This window comes from Lepidochelys olivacea (genome assembly GCF_965140295.1).
Source record: "Lepidochelys olivacea isolate rLepOli2 genome assembly, chromosome: 2".
In the NCBI taxonomy this organism is placed as follows: Eukaryota; Metazoa; Chordata; order Testudines; family Cheloniidae; genus Lepidochelys; species Lepidochelys olivacea.
This window is the reverse complement of record NC_140412.1, coordinates 66,979,333-67,002,500: the sequence shown is the minus strand read 5'-3', so window position 1 is coordinate 67,002,500 and position 23,168 is coordinate 66,979,333. Positions and strand designations below refer to the sequence as shown.

The window sequence follows — 23,168 nt, the reverse complement described above, 5'->3', positions numbered from 1 at the left end:
CCTTTCTGTGGTATTTGAAAAAGCCCTTAATTTGAAGACCAATAGTCCATAATTTATTCTAGTCACTTTAGTTATTTTAAGAAACCTGAGGTATTCAAATATGGAAAAAATTCTAAGGGCAAAATTCTATCCTTGAATGCACATATAGTGCATACATCTCCTACATCCTTCAATGGGGGCTCTACACAGGGATCCAAAGGTAGATTTTGTCCCCAAGCACATACAAGTGTTCTTTTCAGAGCTATTCTGGTTTCCAGCTTTTTAAATGTGTGAGCTAATTTTTTTTAAAATCACTAAAAAAATCTCTAAAATAATACTGTCTAGCCCCTAAAATCAAAACTACACTTTTTCTGTTCTTTTAAACACAGTTGTTGATGCACCATCAGCTATAGCATTAACAGGATTATCTTAATGTTCTGAGGATCTTGTGATGAACAACCATACCTCATGTGGGGACCTAAAATGGTGCCCTGAAAACCTAGCCCTCCACAGGAGAGGAGTGGCAAACATATAATTTCACCAGTCTTCCTGCCCACAACTACCTAACCCTATTATCCAACCCAACTTCCCTTACTCTAAACTACGTTGCAACAAGTGACTTACTAGCTCCCCCTAGGGGAAGTTAGGGAGAACAGAAGGAAATAAGAAGTAATGGGTAAGTCTACAGCTGTGTGTTAGGCCACTGGTGAACCAAAATAACTTTTTATTATGATGACCAATGTTGTCCATTATTTCCTTGCACTCCCCCAGTCCGTGTGTAGCCATCTGTTGTCTCTTGTCTAATACTTAGATTGTGAGCTCTCTGAGGCAGGTCAGTGTTCTGTTTGTACAGTGCCCAGCACAATGGGGCCCTGATCCATGACTAGGACTCCAAGGTGTTACTGTAATATCAAGAATACACATTAATAATAATATAGCAGGAAGGGGCATGGGAAGTTTTTATTAACACACAAACAGGATCAGTCTATCTATTGTACATCTAAAGTACCTATCACTATTGGTTTTAGCAAAGATTAGACTGTCTCTGCACTGGGCCAAACACTGCTGATGGAGTTTAGGCACCTACAGGGTTCAGTGTAAACACAAAACATAGTGAGATTATTGATCCAATTATGAGATTTGATCATACTGTTTAAACAATTATTCTGTGTATAAATCATAAGTATTTTTCTTAAGAATTAGCATCAGGAGAGAAGCAACTAAAATGGTGTAACTTAGGAGGAGACCTTTTGCAGCTCCATTGATAGGCCCTCTCTAAATAATAAAGTAAAAATAACAATTTTACCATGAAAAAGATAAACAGAAAATCAGACCCAGTATATAGGAGAGGGATCCACTCACACTCTGCCAATAAGAGTTATGGAACTGCTGGGATGGGGAACAGGAATGATTTCCCAATGCAGCCAATAATTCCTCACTGGATTTGGTCCTCTCTTTTCTTCCCATTGGGGCTGTGGAGGTTAATGCAGCCACAAGTCACAAACTATACTACTTGGGAGAGAAGCTGGGATTTGGCAGCTGTGTGTAGTCTATACAGCTGCCCCCTTTACCATTCATGTCCATGGAACCCAGGCAAACTACAAAGGCTCAGAGGGCTCTGTGCAATGGAGTTTTATATAATATTATGTATTGTGTCTGGAAAGAAATTATGTAATTTTATATTGTGTTGTATTTGACTCACAAATTATATGAGGAGGGCTTATATGACGAACAATTTGTCTCCATGATTCCAATTACATGCATAGAACACAATATGCTAGTAAGAATTTGCTGTGCAGGGCAGTTGGCATAGCTTTGTTTTAAAATGGTAAATATTCTCAGACTGAAGTGCAATTAGCAATGAAAATGTCATGTAGCTTTATTATATGTTTGCTAGTATGGACGGTATAACTCATTTAGAAGCTGCTTGCAATGTGCAATCCTACACTGAGTATATCATAACCAAAAATACAATACTTACATACATATATAAAATATATCCAGAGATAGCAGTGCCAAACAGCCGTTTTGGGACAGTCTAAAAGAATATCATTAATTTTCACTCTATACTTACACTTCTGGCTCAGTTCCAACACTGGCTTTCTGTAAAAATCATTTCAAGTATAGAATTATGTTGTTTGCTTGCAGCAACATCACAGGAACAGTAGTGAGCCATATGTTACTACTTAGCAACTTAGTCTATAAGTCCCAAAGCATGTACTGATTTGAAAATTGAACAGAAATGATAATTGTTGAGTGATGCTGTGAGGCAAGTTGTCTTGGATTACCAGGCTATGCAGATGTTTGATGTTACGTAGAAAAAGAAACAAAACTGTATTTTTCCTGTTTGATGGCTGGATTTTTATTATGTTAGCCTAAAGGGGATAAATTGATTAAAAACCCTTACAATAACACAAGGTGATGTTTCCCTGAATATGAACACATTCCAGTAAACAAAAGGAATTTAGAGTGCAAAGTTCAGCTTTCCAAGATCATTCATCACAATTTTGATGTCTAAACTTTATTTCACTCTGCAATACATACTATCATCTGAATTCTTTGAGGTATTGGGTTTCAGGAAATATTAGAGAGCAAAGTTAAAATATGAAAAGATAATTATCTAGTTACCATTCATAGTTTCATAATTAAATTATAGAAATGTCATGTTTGTTTGATAAGATTTTTTTGTGGAAGATCAGATTACTGGAACAGAAACAAAGCACCTAGTAAACACATTCTGAAGCTTCATAAAAGATTAAAACTAGTACTGTTATTTTTAAACACTTCAGTTTAAATTATCCAAACTATTCACACACAAAGTATATAAATATCAACAGAAGAAAATCATTCTAATGTATAATGTGAATTTGCAATCCTTTATTCAAAACTATATAAGACAGACGATGCTCTGAAAGGTAGCAGCTGCTTTATAACAGCAATCATTCACAGAGTTTGTATTTCTACTGTTTCAAACAAATTCAATTAGCCCTTGCACTTCAAAACCCTTAAGGCATAAATGAGATGCTACTAGGTTGCTTTAATCTAATAGTAATACTAAACTTGTCAGTACAGTTTTTGGATTAATGGTTAGAAAAAAATTAGTAATATAATTTTTCATTTTTTAATCAAACAATTCTATTCAAAACTACCTCTGGATCTTGGAGGGTTCTTTGCTGAATGAGTTCAATCATACAAGAATCTTAAATTTAAAGTTCAGTCTTCCAAAAGCATTCTTACAGTAACTTCAACAGCAGACAGGGAGGTAATGTGGTGGGAACATTCACATTTTAAAGACTGGCTTTTTGACTGACAATATAGCTCAGCTCACATAAAAGATAGTTAAAGAATGAAAGAGAATAAACCTATAAATTAAATTTGAGTAGATAAGCATGACTATCTAAAAACACTACTTTATAAAGATATTTAGCTCTCAGTATCATGTCAGTTTCCAAGACTGTTCATTCAACCTTGGGATTATACCCATCTATCTGATAACTCATGTGCAGACAGGATGCAAACAAACTAATTTCCCACTTAACAAGATACCTCCATGTAAGCCCATAGTTTTCGTCATGCAGAGGAGTATCAGACTGTCCACTATTTGAGATGGGTACTGGGCTACATGAACCACTATCCTGATTCTTTATAGCATTCCTATGACCCCAGCTTAAATAATGGGCCTGTGCCGCTGTCACTATGATTCACTGACACAGAACTGAAAATGACTGAAATATATGGAATGTAACAACCGAATCAGAATTCAAATTCTCCCTCAGCATATGGCTGCATTCACTCACGCACAGGTTGTTTTGCTTTTGTTTTTAAAAAGCTACGGCAATCCTTCAGTTTTACAAGTCTAAAATAAATTAAAATGAAAGTAACTTAGATGAAAAAAATTTCAACATGTGGGCATATGCCTCATTTTAATGGGTTCTGATAATTTACAAATTGTTCCTTGCAAATTCTCCATAAAAAGGACTCAAAATATTTTGGAACAACGTAGACCATATTATACTCTTTTGACTGCAAGATAAACCTCAGCACTAGATTTTGAGAGACTCGTTATGCTAACACTAATGGTGCAACCTTGGCAACATTCCTCAGCCATACGATTTCTGTTAAAAATGCAATTCTTCATCTACAACTGGGCTAAGAGTGATAATTAAAGCTATTTGTGATAGCGTAGCTTATAATGATTAACTTGTCTGCAGTCAGATAAACAAATAACCTGCACCTGTAAAGACTTTATTTCCTGAAGGTAAAACAACTGTTTAGGAAAGATCATGCTGGCAAAACAGCTGCTTGCATTCTGGAGAGGAAACAAGGTAGTATCTTTCAACAAATGCCAACTCTGGTGTTTTATCAGCTCTATCTCATTAACTGGAAAGAAGGCTTAAATGCTTTGTTTATAAATTATGATTATTCCTGATTGCAGCAGTTACTGATAGTGCCACTCATTTGCAATGCAACTCTTTGGATTTGTTTAATTACAATTTGAAACAAGGCAGAGAAGATTAATTAACCCACCTGGCTTGCTGGCACATAGTCCTGGCTCGGCTCTGTCATACTCATATACATGTTGTCCCCGTCAAACTGCGAATAAAATAATAGTAAACATTCAGCAATCTTGAATGTTTTTCAGCATCAACTGGAAAACAGTAACCATAAAATAATATTATAGCCCAGTTTGGAAGACTTGTAATTGCATGTGTGCATCTTGTCTTTGATGTTCCTGTTGTCATCCTTATTGACCCTGGATGTCAGTGATTTGGAGTAATTAGTGCTCTAGTAATTACAGCAAGCAAGCAAGCAATGAATGGTTTCCTTTCATCTGCAATCTGTTTTAAAACAAAATGGCTCATTTTGTGCACCATGTATACATTCTGCTGTTGGTTGCAATGAAGTACTAAGTGAATTGCACAGTTGCTGACAAGAGGAAGATGGTAATGGAAAATGTACTAAAATGCATCTTAATGGATTCTAACTTTACATTTTGATCAAGAACAAGTTTGGAGTTTCGAAACAAATTAAAATCCACCTTATTGAAATGTCTCCAAATCAGAAATTAAGAAGATTCTTAGACAAATTTCAGGCATTTGAACATCTGAAATACAGAACTTACAAAACTGGTGACATAAGTGGACAGTGTGCTTGATGTGTAAATAAAATGAATACGAACAAACATAACTGTGAAATTACCCTTCAGTAAACTATAACAAATAAAATGAATGGAATTTGTGGGCAAACTGATTTTTCTTCTTTTAAAAATAGAATTAGATGTAACAAAAACAAGACTCAGAGAAGCTGATTAGGAAGGGAAGGACTACATAGAATGAAACAGCTAGAATATAAGGCTGGTCAGGTATCACCACAAAAAAGCATGAGACTACTTGTTTTGTACCATGTAATCTGGACACTGTGCCCACAGAACTCTCTTCATACTCTTTCAAATGTCTGTGACAAGTTTACAGTGTAGGTAATTATAGTCGTAGTATGCAATCTAGAGTTAGGAGAAACTTTCCAAGACTTTGGAATAGAGATGAAGAGCTGCAGGAATGCTCATCCCTCAATCATCAACTGAGAATTTCCAGCTGTTATTAGGTCTGTTTGAAATAACTTTCACCTGACCCCATCTGTGCATACTCAGAGTGACATATTTTGGAAGTGGGCCATTATTTTGATAATGTGGCAAAAAAGAGTGGCAAGTTACATAAGGCGGGATTTTTTAAAAAATGTTCAGCCTTGATCTTACCCTATTCCTACTGAAGTCAGTAGGATCTACTCATTAACTTCTGTGAGAGCAGAGTGGGCCAACACTGACCATTTTTGAAAATCCTACCTGTAATACACAATACATCCACAAGGTCATAGAGAGGTATCCTGAACAACATATCTGTGGTCTCATAGAAAGCAAAGACTCCAGTACAAAAATGCTCCAGGAAATATAACATCCAAAGCTTTACTGTAATTGTGAGCTAACTGAGTTGTTCGTAAGTATTCAAAGAATAGTTAGGACAAAAACTTTTCAGCCTACGGTTTGTTTGCAAACTGTTCCCTTCAACTAATCACTAGTCATTCACAGTGTGCAATTGATCAGTGATATGGAGGTGTTTCTGCTGGATTGGGTGGATGAAACCTTTAATGCTAGAGAACAACAAATGAAAAATAGAAAATTTTTAAAATAGTGCGTAACATGCTGGGTTGAATTTTCAGATGAATATTCCTGAAACTTCATAAAATTTCTAAATGTTTCGGGACTTATCATCATTCTCCACAAACATGTAGGAATTTTTGAATATTCACAAATACAAATAATAGAAAACAATAGCTGGAGTTTTTATTGGCAAAAATATTTATGATTTTTAAAAATATATTTGGCCCACTCTGCGTGCTGGACATATGTGTAGTATACAGCTCAATATATCCAGAGTCTCACAAGAGGAGTTCTTTTGCAGCACATCTGTTATAGAACACATCTGACGCACATGCTACAGCACAGTCTAACAGTATAGAAGCAGACTGAGTATGTGCCCATACTTACAACTAATCAGAAATACAAAGGAGTACCCAACAGCTGACAGATTAATGGCTTGAGCACGTGCCCAGAAAATGCCACTACCAAATACAGTTTTACCAGATGGGCCCATTTTACTGATGAAAAGTTTGATCCTGCAGGATCCTACCCTACAATACTGAGGGACTTCATTACCCTCTCACTTTCATAGGAATTGAGGGTGCTCAGTAAGTTGCAGGACAGAGTCGTAACTCCATGGAAATCAACATTAACTTTAACATTACATAACTTCACCATGTGTACTATGTACTATTTACATGTACTATTTTATAGCTCATGGATATCTCATATGCATGAAAGTATGCATACATGTATAAACACACACATCCTTCACCAGCACAGCTTAACTCAGAAAGTGTCCTACTTTTATCTAGCTGTACAGCTGGATTGACTAGGCACAAGGAGTCAAGTGACTTGTCCAAGGTCACACAGTGAGTCAACAGATAAGCTAAAATGTGACCCAAAGACCCTTCAGAATACAAGATCTTTATTCCCGCTTGACCAAAATGGCCTTGTTTTACATATCACACTAAATCTACAAGAACTTTTCCTAAACTTCTCTGCCTTCTTTCACTTATGACGTAACTGCTGTGATTTTATAGCAAATGTGCATACTGTGAAGACCCAAAAGCACCATTCAGAATCTGGATATTTTTGTCCAGATATAACATGAAAAGCAAAGGAAGGCAGTTAACTGAGTCAGCTTTTAGGCAATCTATATGTGAGACATATTTATTATGTAACATTTCATCTAGGATTTATACTTGGCTCTGAAATCCATTGGTACTATTAAGGGAAGATTTCAAAACCATTAATTTTAATTTGTTAAAAGTGAATACTAATACAATATCTGATGTAAAATAACAGCTACTCCTCACATTTCTTTTCATATTAAAGTGGTACTGCATGAGACGTTTGGGTAAGAGCAAACTAAGAACACCATATCATGCTACTATGAAACACTACGTCACCTAAAACAGTAACTAATATATTAGGGAAGCGCATCAAGATTTTTATTTAAATGATTATAAAATAAAACATACATATAACTTCCTTCCCAGTTATCACAATGAGATGGTCAGCTGGAATTTCCATTGTACAGTACAGAAGGTAGCTTCTTTTCAGACACATATGGCATAATATTCAAAGTATCTGACTGCTGTTATGAAATGCAATTTGTATACAAGTTGGGAACCCAATTACACCTGTGCATTAACTGGGCATTACTGATAGAAGAATGACATCAAGGAGAGCCATTTGGAACCTTCTACTTATGTCCAGAGTCCTAACGCTATTTTACATGCTAATTATGAAGTAGTGAGAGTCAGAGTCATATTATTATTCATTATTTATACAGGGCCTTAAATGTACACCAGTTTTTTGTGTAGAAAAAACTGGGTCTCAAACGCATTGTAATCAAACTAGCAAAAAAACAATACAGAGCAACAGTAACTGATGAGACATTGTTGATGAGGGCACCAACCTAGGGCACCAACCTAAGACACCAATGCAAGAAGGCTTCATCAAAGAAGTTAACTTTACAGAGGAATTTGGAGGAAAAGAAAGAAGGTTCATGGGATATAAGAAATTGGAAGAAGCTGCAAATAAATACACAGTAGCAGCAGGGCTGGTTTCTGGAGCAAATGATCAGGATGGTCACCTGGGGTGCCAACTGCTGGCGCTGCCAAATTGATATCCAGGGGATGGGAGTGGGGAGGTGCCAAATTGAGGTTGTTGGGGTTTTCTGGGGAGGGAAGGCCAAAAACATTTTCCACCCTGGGCAATAAAATGCCTAGGGCCAACCATGGGTAGAAGGAAACAAAGTATGAGGCCAGTAATGGAAAAAGAAGACAAAGGGAATGTACGCAGCAAGGTTTGCAAACTGTGGGAAGACGGGATCAGGTTGGGTCCCTTTCAGGATGTTGGAGAATGGATTAAAAAGCTAACCTGGGAGTTGTACTCGTGCCTCAGATGCAGTTCAACACCACTCGCAGGACATTTGTGGGAAGTGTTGGCAACATACCCATTCTCATTCATTCCCCACCAGAAAAGCCTGGAAATTGTTCCAGATGCTCGATGGTAATAGCGAGAGGATTAAACCAAGGTGTATACAAGAGGCAGGAACATTACTGCTTGGGGCAATCGATACAGGTGAGAAACCAAGCTTCCCGGAGTCCCCTGCTGGGACAGGGGAGGGTGTTGGTATTCTTACCTGAGTGCAGTTCCTGGACCCTGCTCAAGGGATTCAGTCTTCCACATTTACCCTCAGCTAGTAAGTGTCTGTTGCATTTAACACTCTATCCCTCTCCCGCAACCCACACTGGCTGTTGGAAGAGAGAAGAAGCTTTCTCCCTGTGTCGCCCCACACCCCCATCTCAGAGCCTATTGGCTGCTACGGGGGTGGGGGTTTTCTTTGCTACTTCACACCTCTGCCTCTCTCCTCATTTTGTGATTCCTCTGCTGCAAGAGGGTGGGAGTGATTCTGTTACTCATTTCAGCCCTCATTTTTGGCTTCCTCCTCAGTGAATAGCCTCTGCGCCTGCCTCTGCCGCTGCTCTTAGCTTTCACAAACAGGAGCAGAATAAACTGAGCTGGTGCTTATTGATTTCACTGCTGCCCAAAAGGAGCTGAAAAACAGCAGTAAAAACTGGCAAGGCTGCTGCTGTTCTTGTTATTTGTATCATGATCGTGCCTAGATGCCCTAACTAGGATCCGGGCCCCATTGTGTTAGGGGCAGTACAAACACTAAGAGATACCCCTGCCCCGAAAAGCTTACAATGTAAATAGACAAGACACACAAAGGATGAAAGGAAGGAAGTGTTGTTATACCCATTTTACAAATGAGTTACCCAGGCAGAGAGACTAAAAGGAAAGGGGCATAGAGAAGATCCCTTGTAGATTATAGCTATTGTATGTTAGTAAATTCAGGTATTATGTGAAAGCCTCTGGACCTGGTGTCTTGACTTCTCCAGAATACATTACAGATTTTCCCAGTCTATGCTTCCAATCATGCTTTCTAAATATGAAACTTCCATCAAAGATTGGAAGTGAATGATTAATTTAAATCTATGCTCAAATTGTACCTTTAAATCACCTTTGTACCTTTAGATCTTTCTTTGACAGAGTGTGAGCACTTTTCATTGTGTTTTTATTTTAAAGCACAATAGTGTAAAACTGCATAAAAGATTATGTATAATCCACTAGTGATTTATACATAATTTTAATATTTGTGGCTTGTAGATTTTGTTGCTAACCTGTATTACCAAAAATCCACTAATCCTGAAAAAGCTTTAAAACTTGGTTTTAAAAAACAAACAAAAAAACCAAATGCAAGCAGTCAGCATTGTTTGAGGATGCTTAATGACAAGCAACGAGTGACATTCTCTGTTACTAAGAGATGCCATAATGAGACTAAAGCAAAGATGGGATGCAAACAGAAATCATCAAATGATTATGCTAAAGGAAAGGTTGATCTTGTTATGGAAACCATTAAAGATAAAAACAAAATTGCTCTGTAAATGCCACATTATTGCACTGTTGAAAAACCATCCTTATGGTACATTGGTAAAATATTCTAATGGCAGATGTGACAGAGTAGGTAGATATGTCAGTATCAAAGTGTAAACTCCATTTTGAATTATGAACTCCATTTTGTATTATGTGCTGAACACACGTCTGAACTTGCCCAAGACAGGTTATTTTAATGCATTCCAGAGAGGCACCCTACCCAGGAAACCTGTTTGAAATCTCACTGAAGGACTATCACAGTGAAGCCTTTAGAAGGGCAAACTAGGGCCATCAACTGTGACTGTCCTTCAACTACTGCCCCACTCCCCAGGAAAAAAAAAATTCTATAAAGGGGCCTCCAGGAGGAGTGAGCATGACAGGGGGAGTGAACTGGAATGCCCCGGAGGAACAATGGCAAAAGGAGGCAGATATTTAAAAAGGAGATGTAAGAGCAGGACGCTGCTCTGAGCTGTGGGCCAACCATTGTCACACATGTGACATGCAGCAGAAAGAAGGTAACAGATACTTGCCTAGCGTGAACTGCCAACAGACCTTGGACTCTAAAAAAGAGTGAAATCAAAAAGGGAAGGTGCATCTCAGAACTTTAGTTATTTTGCAAAGATCTGTAACTCTCTAATGCTTTTAAGAGTAAAGTCTCTGTGATTAAGAAATTCCTTTGCTAAGCTTGTGTTCCTTGCTTGCCAGCCACACTGTTACACTAGAAGCTTGGACCTCCCACAGCCTTGGTGGAGCTCTGCAGGAGTGTGTGTAAGTGATTAGGTGACGTGGGTCTGAGGCACTGGTTTCAGGGTCTAGAGCATATAGATTGTGGAAGGGTATCCCATGCACCAGGAAAGGGTATCAGACAAGAGGTTAGAGCCTGGCAGTGTGCCCTCTAGACCCTGAGATAGAAACAGTGACCACTCTGTCCAGAACCAGTTGACTTAGAAGCATATGGGACCCAGCAATTGGGTCCACTCACTACAGACTGGTGACCATGCAGAGTGGTACCAAGTCAGGTTGTAACAGCACACATTTTCAAAATCTTTACTAAAAGATAATTTTCAATGCAAACAAATGTTGAAAAAAAAAGTGTTAAAGTCTTCTAAAAGCACACAATTTCTGCCACATCCACTCATAAGATGTATTATCATTTCACAGATGACTTATATAATTGTTCAGATTTTCTTCAGTAGTGTACCTCGACACTATGTACAAGTTCTCCAGGCTTTTTTCCAACTTGTTCCCCAAACTAACTTGCTATTTATTGCTCTCACTATGGCAAGGGTGGCCAACCTGAGCCTGAGAAGGAGCCAAAATTTACCAATGAACATTGCCAAAGAGCCACAGTAATACATCAGCAGCTCCCCATCTGCTACTTCCCTCCAGCCCCCAGCGCCTTCCCCTCCTTCCCCACGCCTCCCGCCCGCTGCAATCAGCTGTTTTGCAGTGCGGAGGAGGCTCTGGTGGGGGGAGGGAGCGAGGGCATGGCAAGCTTGGGGGAAGGGGCTGGGGCCTTGGAGGAAGGCGTGGAGGGGGAGCAGGGTCTGGGGCAGAGCAGGGGATTGAGCAGTGAGCACCCCACAGCACATTGGAAAGTTAGCTCTGTAATTCCAGCCTCGGAGTCAGCGCCTATACAAGGAGCCGCATCTGGCTGCGGAGCCACAGGTTGGCCACCCCTGCACTATGGGAAGGGTGTGGAGCCCAAGCATCTGCTGAGTCCAAAACAAGGAAGTGTACATTTTCAAGCATGCAGATTAAGTATCTAAAATACAATGGTGATTACAACCTGAATGATTGCACTACAGCTTTTATATTTCCAGTACACTTAATAACAGTCAATGTAGAAGTGGACAGAGGGTGTTGTTCTGCCATCCACTTTGAGCATGCATGTGCCAATGCCTGACAGATCCTTGAAGTTTTTAGTCTTCACACAGAGCACTGAGGATGTGTTACTGAGCACAGCAGGCAACTAGAGGTAGGATGATACTGATAGAAGGATGGCAAAGTCCAGACATTGCAGACTGTATCAAAGACAGCACAGGCAAGAATGGGGTACTATATAAGTCTTTTGTGTAAATGTATATAGAAGACAGTGAGCACGCAGGGATGAACTGTGAATTACCTCAGTTGGGTTCCAGCTCCCTTTAACCTTGAATGTTAAATAAAAAAAAGTGCACTGCAGTCTTGATAAACTATTTCTTGCATCTAGAACATCTGTTAAATATGCACACAGAGATTGGCGTGGCAAAGGCTTTTGTTATCATTTTACTTAATACAAACTAGATTATAGATATATCCATCCACTAGAGAGAGACCCGAACCACTGAAACTAGACTTTTTTTCCATAATAATTGAGTAAAACTACTATACTTTGGGGCTTCTGACCTTTTCAAAACCCCAAACACCTGGCCACACCCAGGGTTGGGCCTGATTCTGCCCTACTGAAGTCTGTGGTCGTGAGAGCAGAATCAGAGCCTTACAGAGATAACTTCCCATTTTCACTGTCAGTGTAATTTTTGCGAACATCCATTTCTATCCTCTTTCCTCTGGACCCTTTCTTAAGTGGTAAATTGTGAAAGAAAAGATAGAAAAAAGTTAAAAATCAAAGAGAGAGGTGATGGGCAGTACACACAAGTAACTATGCAAAAAGCACAGCTACTTCTATTAGCTTCCACAGCACTGCTGTGTCACAGCAAAATAGTGGCTCCTTAGACCTTACAGAATGAACTCTGCACAAATTGGAAAAAATTATACCCTTACATGACTTCAATGGGAGCCGGGTGCATGGACCCATTGACAGAATTTGGCCCACTGTGTTATTTATGGAGAAAGCAGGGGATATACAGATCCTGAGGAAAAGCTTAAGAATGCTTCTCAAACTGCTTCTGGTTTATGCATAAGAGAAACATGGAAATAAAGTAGACTAAAACAAAACAGTGCATAAGCAAAACTCAACCATTTTCCGAAACAACCTTCTTATACCATTGAGAGACTTGAGAGGCAAATCAGAAGTAACCACAGTAAGGTAAGCGGAGGGTCCTGCCTACATATTTCGCAGCTACCTGTACAAAAGATGAGAGAAAAGAAAAGTATGGAATTCCTTTAATTCTGATTTTAAGAAACTGAATACAGGCTTGATCATACAAGGTACTGATCATGCCCAATGCAGCCAGGCACTTAAGCACATGCATAACCTTAAGTATGAAAATAACCCTGTTGAAGTGAAAGGGGTTACTCATGTATTTAAAGTCAAGTATGTGCTTTAATGTTAGGATCAGGCCAAAGTGCTCAGAGCTTTGTCAGATCGCACCCTAATTCCATAAATATGTGCAAGGCTTGCAGGCTAGAAAATACCTTAAATTTCTGGTAATCAAATTATTTAGAACACTTGAGTTCATATTTATGTGCAGTGTAATTTTCAAGGGGCTAGATACCTCAAATAATTGGTAACTGATCCTTTCTAGATGCCTGGTTCAAATCTGGCCAGGCTGGTTGTGACCAAAATTAATCACTATCACACAGTTGCTCTAGAATAAGATGTTCACATGGTGAGTTATTCTAGAATAGCTAGTTTGGTAAATTTCCAAGTGTAGACAAGCCTTCAGTCAAACTGTTGGTGGGGTCCCCATCAAAATATAGCACCACAACAAATGACTCCCGTTTGCAGTCTCAGAAAGGATATCAAGAACTAACTGGCATGGAGACTTGACTCATCTCCTCACCAGGGGGGTGTAAGGGTAAGAATTGAGGCACAGAGCTAGGGCAGTGTAGATTAGTTTGGATTGCTGCTGTGTCTATTCTGTGTTATAAAAAGAGGATCATCAAAAGTAAAGCTGGTTGGGAATTTTCCAATTTTTCATTAAAAGTGGGGGGAAATGGTGACTGAAATATTTGCAGGTTTTCATCTATTTGTTTGTTTTTAATATTATTTCAACAGCTCTACTCTTGCACTGAAATCATTTGTACTGCTACTTTTTGAAGAAAATAGTTCAAGGTGTTCTATATGCCTTCTAAGTTGAAATCTGACCTTCAGCGTGGTAGGCCATGTTATGAGTTAAATATCCCATGCCATCTTTTATTTATAATTTGTGATGCTGTGCTCCTATTTGTTATGCCTATAGTTCATTGAGAAGACAGTGACAATACTGTACTTATTCATTTGATGTCTTGTTTTCTCTTTTTTTTTTAAAGATCCCTGCATACAAGTATCTTTCTATTTTCCCTTTGTTTCAGAGGCAGAGTCAAACATCAAGCTCTAGTTTTACCTGTCATCTTTTTCCCAAAATGCTTTAAAGATGATAGATATTCACCTCCTCCTCTTTCCCATCCCCAATAACGGGAGCCTCTCTCACTGCAGCTTATCATTTTTCCAGGTCAGAACACTCTGGACCTATTATAACTGTACATTTCTCACAGTGAATCAGCTCAAACCTGGTGTTATCAGCACCCTGGCTACTAGCTCCCCAAGGGGGCAACCACATGACAAAGAAACATACATATTAGCACTGGAAGGAACCTCCTGAGCAATCAACTCTATCCACTGCATCATCACAGAATAGTTTTCACTCTCCCTAAGGCATTCTCAACGGTTTATTGTCAAGTCTTGCCTTGGATACATCTCCAGAGATGGTGTTTCCACAACCTCCCTTTCATGGCACAATTGTCCATACTGTTCAGAGGTTTTACTGCTTTATCTTAAGACTTTTTTTTTCAGTCCTTTTGGCTACTGAGACTAATGACTCTTCCTCTTAGTAACACACTTGAATGCATTAAACAACAGATGTACTGTCTATCCACACTTCTCTCTCCTCTAGGTGGCCTAGGTTTAATCCCTTTAACCTCCCCTGATAGGTTAGGTTTTCCAAACATTTCCTCATTTGTAACCCCCTAGAGTTCTCTCTAGTTTACTAATGTCTTTTCACAGAATTGTGTCCTGCACAAAATGAATTCAGCATTCCACTGTGGACAAACTAGTGTTCTCAATTATCAAGTCTTCCCTCCCAATATATTTCTCCTTAGCACTATTACCTTGTCAGTGTTCATCTATTCTGTACACTCTTTCTCACCACACAAACAATTTGTAACAAGCTTTGTCTCTACTGGCCCTGACTAGCAGAAACCCCCAAACTTGTCCTTAATCTGGGCGCAAGAAGAGTAGTGCAGAATGCTGCTGTGATGCACTCTATATGATTTTATAAAAATATGGTAATGAGTGTGAATATAACATAAGTGGAATATGCTTCATTCAAAAGGTCTCTTGTAAGGTATCACTACAAAGCTTATAATCTACTGAGTGTGGTCATCCTATTTGTATAAATGTATCACTCTTTTATCTGAAACTAGAAATATAAAATATAACTCTGAGGGCCTATTGTAATTATGCAAAGTGTGGGCCATTTATGGTGGTTTGGAATCTTGATGGCTCCCATGAACCAGGACAACTGTCTGTAGATGGCTCTGTTTCACTTGTAAGTCTTCCTGTATACCTGTGTGCTGGCAAGTGGGTAATGAAGTCTTACAGTGACATGTGATCATGTCACCTGAACTGGAATCCATCTTTAACCTGGTGTTTTTCCATTGAGAAGGAGGGGGTGGGAACCCAGAGAGGGACAAAGGATTCCCGCCTTATGCAAAAGATATATAAGTGGGTGGAACAGAACAAAGGAGGCAGCCATCATGAGAAATCTCCTAGCTACCACCTGAGCTGGAACAAGGGCTGTACTAGGGGAAAGGATTGAGTCCAGACTAGAAAGGTGTCCAGTCTGTGAAAGAAACTTATTGAAACATCTCTAAGGGTGAGGTTTTATCTTTATTCAGTTTTTATTACTGTACTAGACTTAGACTTGTATGTTTTGTTTTATTTTGCTTGGTAATTCACTTTGTTCTGTCTGTTACTACTTGGAACCACTTAAATTCTACTTTCTGTATTTAATAAAATCACTTTTTACTTATTAATTAACCCAGAGTATGTATTAATACCTGGGGGGGGGGAGGCAAACAGCTGTGCATACCTCTCTATCAGTGTTATAGAGGGCGAACAATTTATGAGTTTACCCCGTATAAGCTTTATACAGGGTAAAATGGATTTATTTGGGGTTTGGACCCCATTGGGAGTTGGGCATCTGAGTGTTAAAGACAGGAACACTTCTGTAAGTTGCTTTCAGTTAAGCATACAGCTGTTAGGAGACATGGTTCAGACCTGGGTCTGGGTTTGCAGCAGACTAGCGGTTCTGGCTCAAACCAGGCAGGACACTGAAGTCCTAAGCTGACAGGGCAGGAAAGCAGGAGCAGAATTAGTCTTGGCAATCTGTTGGCAGCCTCCAAGGGGGTTTCTGTGATCCAACTGATCACAGTTGCCACACAAAACCTTGGGTCACATTACCTATATTAAGGAAAAGATTAAGGTCTGAAATCTCTTACTCAAGTTGCAGTTGCAGAAGACCCTAAATTCAAAGGCAAAGTTCTGCTGTTCTGGAAGGGGTAGACCCCAGAAATGACATACAAAAGGTCCCCACTTTCATTACTTCTCATACAAGCTCTGCGGTTAGGGTTGCCAACTTTCTAATCGCACAAAACCAAACACCCTAGCCCCGCTCCTTCCATGAGGCCCTTCCCTCTGCCCCGTTGGCCCCACCCCCTGCTCACTACATTCCCCCTCCCCCACCCTCACTCACTTTCACTGGGCTGGGGCAGGGGGTTGGGGTGCAGGAGAGGGTGAGGGCTCTAACTGGGGGTGTGGGCTCTGGTGTGCAGCCAGAAATGAGGGGTTCAGGGTGTAGAATGGGGCTGTGGGTTAGGCGGGGGTTGGGGTGCAGGAGGAGGTACGGGCTCTCGGCTGGGGCCGGGGATGAGGGCTTTGGGGTACAGGAGGAGCTCCAGGCTGGGTGGTAGGGCCGAGGAATTCAGAGTGTGGGAGGGGGCTGTGGGTTGTGGTAGGGGTTGGGGTGTGCGAGAGGGTACGGGCTCTGGGCTGGGGGTGCAGGCTCTGGGGTGGGGCCAGGGATGAGGGGTTCATGGTGTGGGAGGGAGCTCCAGGTTTGGCAGGGCTCAGTGCTCGGGCAGGGACTTGGGGTGCGGGCTTACCTTGGGCAGCTCCCAGTCAGCAGTGCAGCGGGACTAAGGCAGGCTCCCTGCCTGTCCTGGCTCTGCGCTGCACCCCAGAAGTGGCTGGCAGGTCCAGCTCCTAGGCAGGAGGTCCAGGAGGCTCCATGCACTGCTCTCGCCCACAGGCACCTCCTCCCCTCCCCCCGCTCCTATTGGCTGCAGTTCCTGGCCAATGGCAGTGCGGAGCCGGTGCTCGGGGCAGGGCCAGCACGTGGAGCCACATGGCTCCCCCACCTAGGAACCAGATCTTCCGTCTGCTTCCAGGGCGCAGCGCAGAGCCAGGACTGGTGGGGACTAGCCTATCCTAGACCTGCAGCACCGCCGACCGGACTTCTAAAGGCCCAGTCAGCAGTGCTGACCGGAGCTGCCAGGATCCCTTTTTGACCAGGTGTTCTCGTCGAAAAATGAACACCTGGCAACCCTATCCATAGTGGTCTCCTTGCTCGCAGTCTAAGGTAATGTGAGGGCATAATCAGTGAATCTATAACCAAGTGGATTCATCGGCTTAATCCTGGATATATGAATTGCATAGTGGGCCATAGATAATTTTACCAATTTGAAACTGTAGTAACAGCCATACACAAGCTGTGCAGATGCTCTATATCCATCCCCTGATTTGAAGGAGGATTCTGATCCTAAGCCCCCCTTACTCCTTGTCACATACTCTGTGCAGGTGTGGTGTCGAATCTTTGGAATCAGGTGCTGATGGTCTTAGGGGGGCCCAATGCAATAGTGAGTCAGTGGAAATGCAGAAGTGCATCTTAACAGGAATTTACACAAAAAAAGCTACTACATTAATTGCATTAAAATGACAATACGATGCAACTTATTAACCTTACTGTGTTAATTTTATAACAATTGTTAAAGAGCTAATAATACATGTTTAAAATTTAATACAATGTGATTAAATGTAAACTACCTTGATAAAGCTGTTCTTGTAACGTTTTTATGATGTAAAATGGTTTCTTATTAGCTGTGAATACTGCATTTTCCCCACAGTATAAAAATATCTCCTTCTGTTTTACCATATCGCATCATCATTTTTGTTTTAGTTCAGCAATCACAGAACTTAGCCAGATACTTTATCCATTTTATTAATCAATTAAAGTGCTTTATAATACTAATGTCACAGAAATTATGCCTTATCCCTTTTGTGCCCTGTATTATATTCTCTCACCTCTCTGTACAAACTACTGTATTATTAACATACCTTGCTCTTGATCTGATATTCTGCTAAGAAAATTACCATCATCTTCTGTAACTAAGAACATTAAGCAAGTGCATATTAAAGTTGAAATAAGTGGACTGAATAATTTTTTTTAAATGCTCTTTATGTTGCTGTGGAAGATTGAAATTAAACAAACATTTTTTAAGGTATGGCGCCCAACTCCCCTATGTGCAGCCCCACTCATGGGTCTGCATAAACATGGTTATTGTTTGGTCCCTCATGTACAATATTTATAGTTAATTATTCTTCTAGGGCCAAATTCTACTCCAAATTACAGTGGCATGAATCTGGAATAACACCACTGAAATCAACCTAGTTCTCTATTTCTATGGTCAATTAAAGTAAAAGAGGGAGTAGAGGAAGGCAGGGGGACATGTTCTCCTCTAATCTGCAGACTTCCAATCCCAAGGCAGGCAACAAGGTAGTGTAGGTATATATAAAAACAACATTTGGTCCTCTATATTTTTTCTTTAAAAAGCAAGCATAAAATTTGTTGAATTCAGTGGTGAATGTGCATGTGGAAGTATGCAGAAAAAATATGCCCATGATTAGAATCAAGTTTAGAATGAAACATCTCTTTACACAAATGGTGCCTCATTTACTGTTGTGTTACTCTAGATCAGTGGTCACCAACCCATAGATCACGATCAACTGGCGGATCCCTGGAGCCTCTTCCAGTCGATCGCAATCTCTGGCCGCTTAAAGTCCCACGGCACAGCGGGGCTAAGGTAGGCTCCCTGCCTGACCCAGCCTCACACTGCTCCCGGAAGTAGCCAACGTGCCCCCATGGCTCCTGGGGGTTGGGGGACAGGGGTCTGTGCACGCTGCTCCTGCCTGCAAGTACCGCCCCCACAGCTCCCATTGGCAGGGAATGGGAAACTGCGGCCAATGGGAGTTGCACGGGCAGTGTTTGAAGGCAGGAGCAGCATGCAGAGCCACATGCCTTCCAAGCGGGCCACAAGGGCATGTTGGCTGCTTCCAGGAGCAGTGTGGGGCCAGGGCAGGCAGGTAGCCTGCCTTAGCCCCGCTGCACCACTGATGGGGAGCCATGCGACGTAACTGCCACCCGGCAGGAGCCTGCACCCTGAACCCCTTCCACATCCCAACCCCCAACCCAGAGCCCCCTCCCAGAGCCAGCATCCCAAACCCCCTCCCGTACCCCAACCCCCTACCCTAGCCCTGACCCCCCTCCCAGAGACAGCACCCCATACCCTCTCCTGCACTCCAACACTCTGCCCCGGAGACCCCTCCTGCATCCAAACTCCCTTCCAGGGCTTGCACCCCTCACCCCCTCCTGCACCAGGCTCATCCCAGAGCCCCCTCCCACACTCCAAACCCCTCAGTCCCAGCTCAGAGTCCGCACCCCCTCGCGAACCCCAGCTTCCTGCCCCAGCCAAGTGAAAGTGAGTGAGGTGTGGGAGAGCAAGCCACAGGGGCAGGGGGAATGGAGTGAGCAGGGTGGGGCTTCGGGGAAAGGGCGGGGCCTAGGGGAAGCACCTGGGTTGCACTTAAATTCAAAAAGTGATCTTGTGTATAAAAAGGTTGGAGACCACTGCTCTAGATTTATGCTGGTGTAATTCTGTTGACTTCAAGCATAAAACTGGAGTAGGAGATTAAATTCTACATAGTTGAAATTGAACTTTACTTAGTTGCACTTACTAGCAGTTTACTTCCTTCTGATTTTAAGGAAGGCTGTTAAAAGTGACCATACATTGGTTGTTTAGTTCCTTTCGGGGCCAGTAACAATTTGTTTGGTGATATTCTTCTAACACAAGCGTTAAGAGGCTCAGGAATTTGAAAGGGCTAGATTCTTAATAGCTGAATTCATAAAGATCTAGTCATGCAGCAGCACTGTTTCTCCCTGAGCGCGGCAAAAAGCAACTACATTTCTTGTAATACTCTCTTCTTTTGTGTAAGCACCTGCAGGTTAAAGTTCAAAAATAACTGCAGAAGACAAAAAATGTGTGTGTTAATAGATACATGTTTTGATAGGAAATTAATTTTGTGTTTAATTCAATGGTTTGGAATTTTAACTACTGCTTTGGTATGAATTGATTCATTTTCCACATGGTTTTTTTTCCAGCTCATTAGTGATATGCAACTTAAGTGTTTTTACATGTCGAATAGTAATTCAGTTTTTGCAGTTCAGAATGGCTTTCAGGTGTGTGGGCTCTTAGGCTATTTCTACACTACTGCGGTAATTTGACCTAAGTTACGCAACTCCAGCTACATGAATATCGTAGTTGGAGTTGACGTATTTTAGGTCGACTTACTGCGGTGTCTACACTGTGCTGGGTCAAGGGGAGACACTCTGCCATCGACTTACCTTACTCCTCTCATTCCCGGTGGAATACTGAGGTGACCAGAGAGCGCTCTGCTGTCGATTTAGTGGGTCTTCACTAGACCAGCTAAATCGACCTCTGGTACATCAATCACCGGCGTGTCGATCCCATGGTAATATAGACATAGCCTTAGGAACAAAGGGCTGGAAGGAACTCCAGTGTTCTAACTATTGTTCTGTCACAGGCAATCTTGTCATACAATCCCTCATAAATTTATCAAGCTCCATCTTAAAACTAGTCAGGTTGTTTGCCCCCACAACAGTCAGCACATTGATTGAAAGCTGAACAAGTATTTTATACATTACAGTGCATCACCGGAGAGCCTTTGTTAACACAGAGCAATGTGAATTGTGTAACTGATTTTATTTCTTACTGTTAAACACAGCACATTGGAAATGTATAACCAGGTCCTTTCAGGAATACAAAGTAAAAGCAATGTCATGTAATATGCTACAACAGGTAATTCAGTGTCTTAGACAGGATTAGCCAACAGATTTATCAAGCAGCCTCTAAGGAAAGCAGAGTTCAAGTCCGGGCTCATCAATAATACATAAATAAACTGAACAATTAGGTACAAAGTGGCTATCTTGTCAGACAACTTATTAACCGATAAATGATACACTCACTGCAGTGAGTGTAAAAAGGAGAGATATGTAAAGATAGAGAAGGAAGACTGGAAAAGGAGAAAGAAAGCTGTTGCACTTTCTAGTGCAAAATACCATTCCTCTAACTCATCCTGCTATGTAGGGTTTGGAAACCTGTGGGTTATATTTGATATACCATATGTACTGCAATATCTAGGCACGAATGGGTACACGAAGGATATGGCAACAGCTTTTACTTGGATTTACTTCACTTCTGTCTGTTTAAGTTTGGATATATGTTTGTATATGTTACTTTGTTTTCTAACCAGAAGTATGAAAAATAAAAATATACTCAATTTTTCCACCAGATGCCTAATACTAGAGCATCAATTTTAAACACCTGACAGGCAAAGTTTATACAGTAAACTACAGCTGCATCTGAGTTATAATGTCACTGCTGGGCATTGCTGTAATTCAATATGCATACCGGGAGACATCTTTTTCTAGAAAAAGGTCTCAGTATAAATATAAAGAAACTTGCACTCAAGTTTACTCTTTAGTTAAGCAGCAGAAAACAGTCTTAAAAAGAAAATGTAGGTTAGTAAATGTGTAAATGAAGCGCCTCATTCATTCTTTACCAAATAACTACACATTCTGTAGTCAGATTTTAATTTCCTTTATTGCACTGGATTGCAATGTCCAGGTGGGAAAGGAGATGGTTGAACACTGACAAATGGAAGATTTTTTATGATTGGCTTGGCTTCCTGAGAACAAGTTAGCCAAAAAAAATCTTCACGACTTTGTAACGTCCAGAACTCAGAACCCCTGAACACTAGGATTTCAGCATTTAATATAGCATATTTATTATAATATAATATATTTATACATCACATTTCATGCAAAAGTATACCAATTACTTTACAAACACTGGCTCAAAATCTGCCCTCAGCTGAGTGCATACAACTCCCATTGACTCCTACAGTTGTGTGTGGATGAAGAACAGATTTCAGCCCTTACACTGAAATACGAACTTTACAAATGGATAAAGAAATCCATCACTGAAATGCAGCCACGTCCAGCGTGAAAAATAGAGACTGTTCAATAACGCATTCCAGCAATTTAAGAGAGGAAGTGAAGAATATTTTATCAAACTGGATGTGTAATTTGGATGGTAGATAGGCATTAACCTCCTACTCTTGCAAATATTGCCTTAATCACAAATGGTGATCAAGATATTGATGTCATTAAGATCATAACCTCACTGGATTGGGATTTTCAAAAGCATTCAATGTTGCCTTTACTCTGGTCTCACTGAAGTCAATAGTAAAACTCCAACTGATTTCAATGGGAGGAGAGTTAGGACAACACTGAGTACCCTTGAAGATCCACTCTTATGTCCCTAGGCACATACTGGAGAATTGGTTTAGTATTGACTCAGAGGGAAGAGTTCTACCTACTGAATCACTAATACAGTTTCCTGTAACATCTATAATATGTATGCTTTGGAGGTCTTCTGACTCAGCCAAACCTGGCAGGTCACAGCTGATGCAATCACAGCACACAGTGGTGTGGTGATAGACCACACTGAAAATTCAGAAATAAAAAAAACAATACAGACGGATCAATCGTGTAAATTTTATCCTTTGTTTTGGAAACAGAGCAATTTTGACCCCCCAAGTCCCTCAGTTCCTACTGGCAAGAGCAGTTATAAGAATATTCTGATCCAGGCATGTACATTCTAGCTTACCAAAAAATATCATGTCAGTTGTTAAATGAAAGCCAGCGTCACATTGGTCATTTATATAATTGTGAAATGTATGTACAAATACTATGTAAGGAGTTATGTA

General features: G+C 40.7%; 1 protein-coding gene across 3 annotated transcripts in view; it reads right to left on the bottom strand.

Moving 5' to 3' along the window:
* Positions 1 to 23,168, bottom strand: part of TOX (thymocyte selection associated high mobility group box) — a 276,457-nt gene that overhangs the window by 135,874 nt on the left and 117,415 nt on the right. For all 3 annotated transcript variants that reach the window (XM_084619135.1, XM_084619133.1, XM_084619134.1), the window contains exon 2: positions 4,507 to 4,572. In XM_084619135.1, coding sequence (XP_084475261.1) covers positions 4,507 to 4,572 — 66 coding nt within the window. The remainder of the gene's footprint in view (positions 1 to 4,506; positions 4,573 to 23,168) is intronic.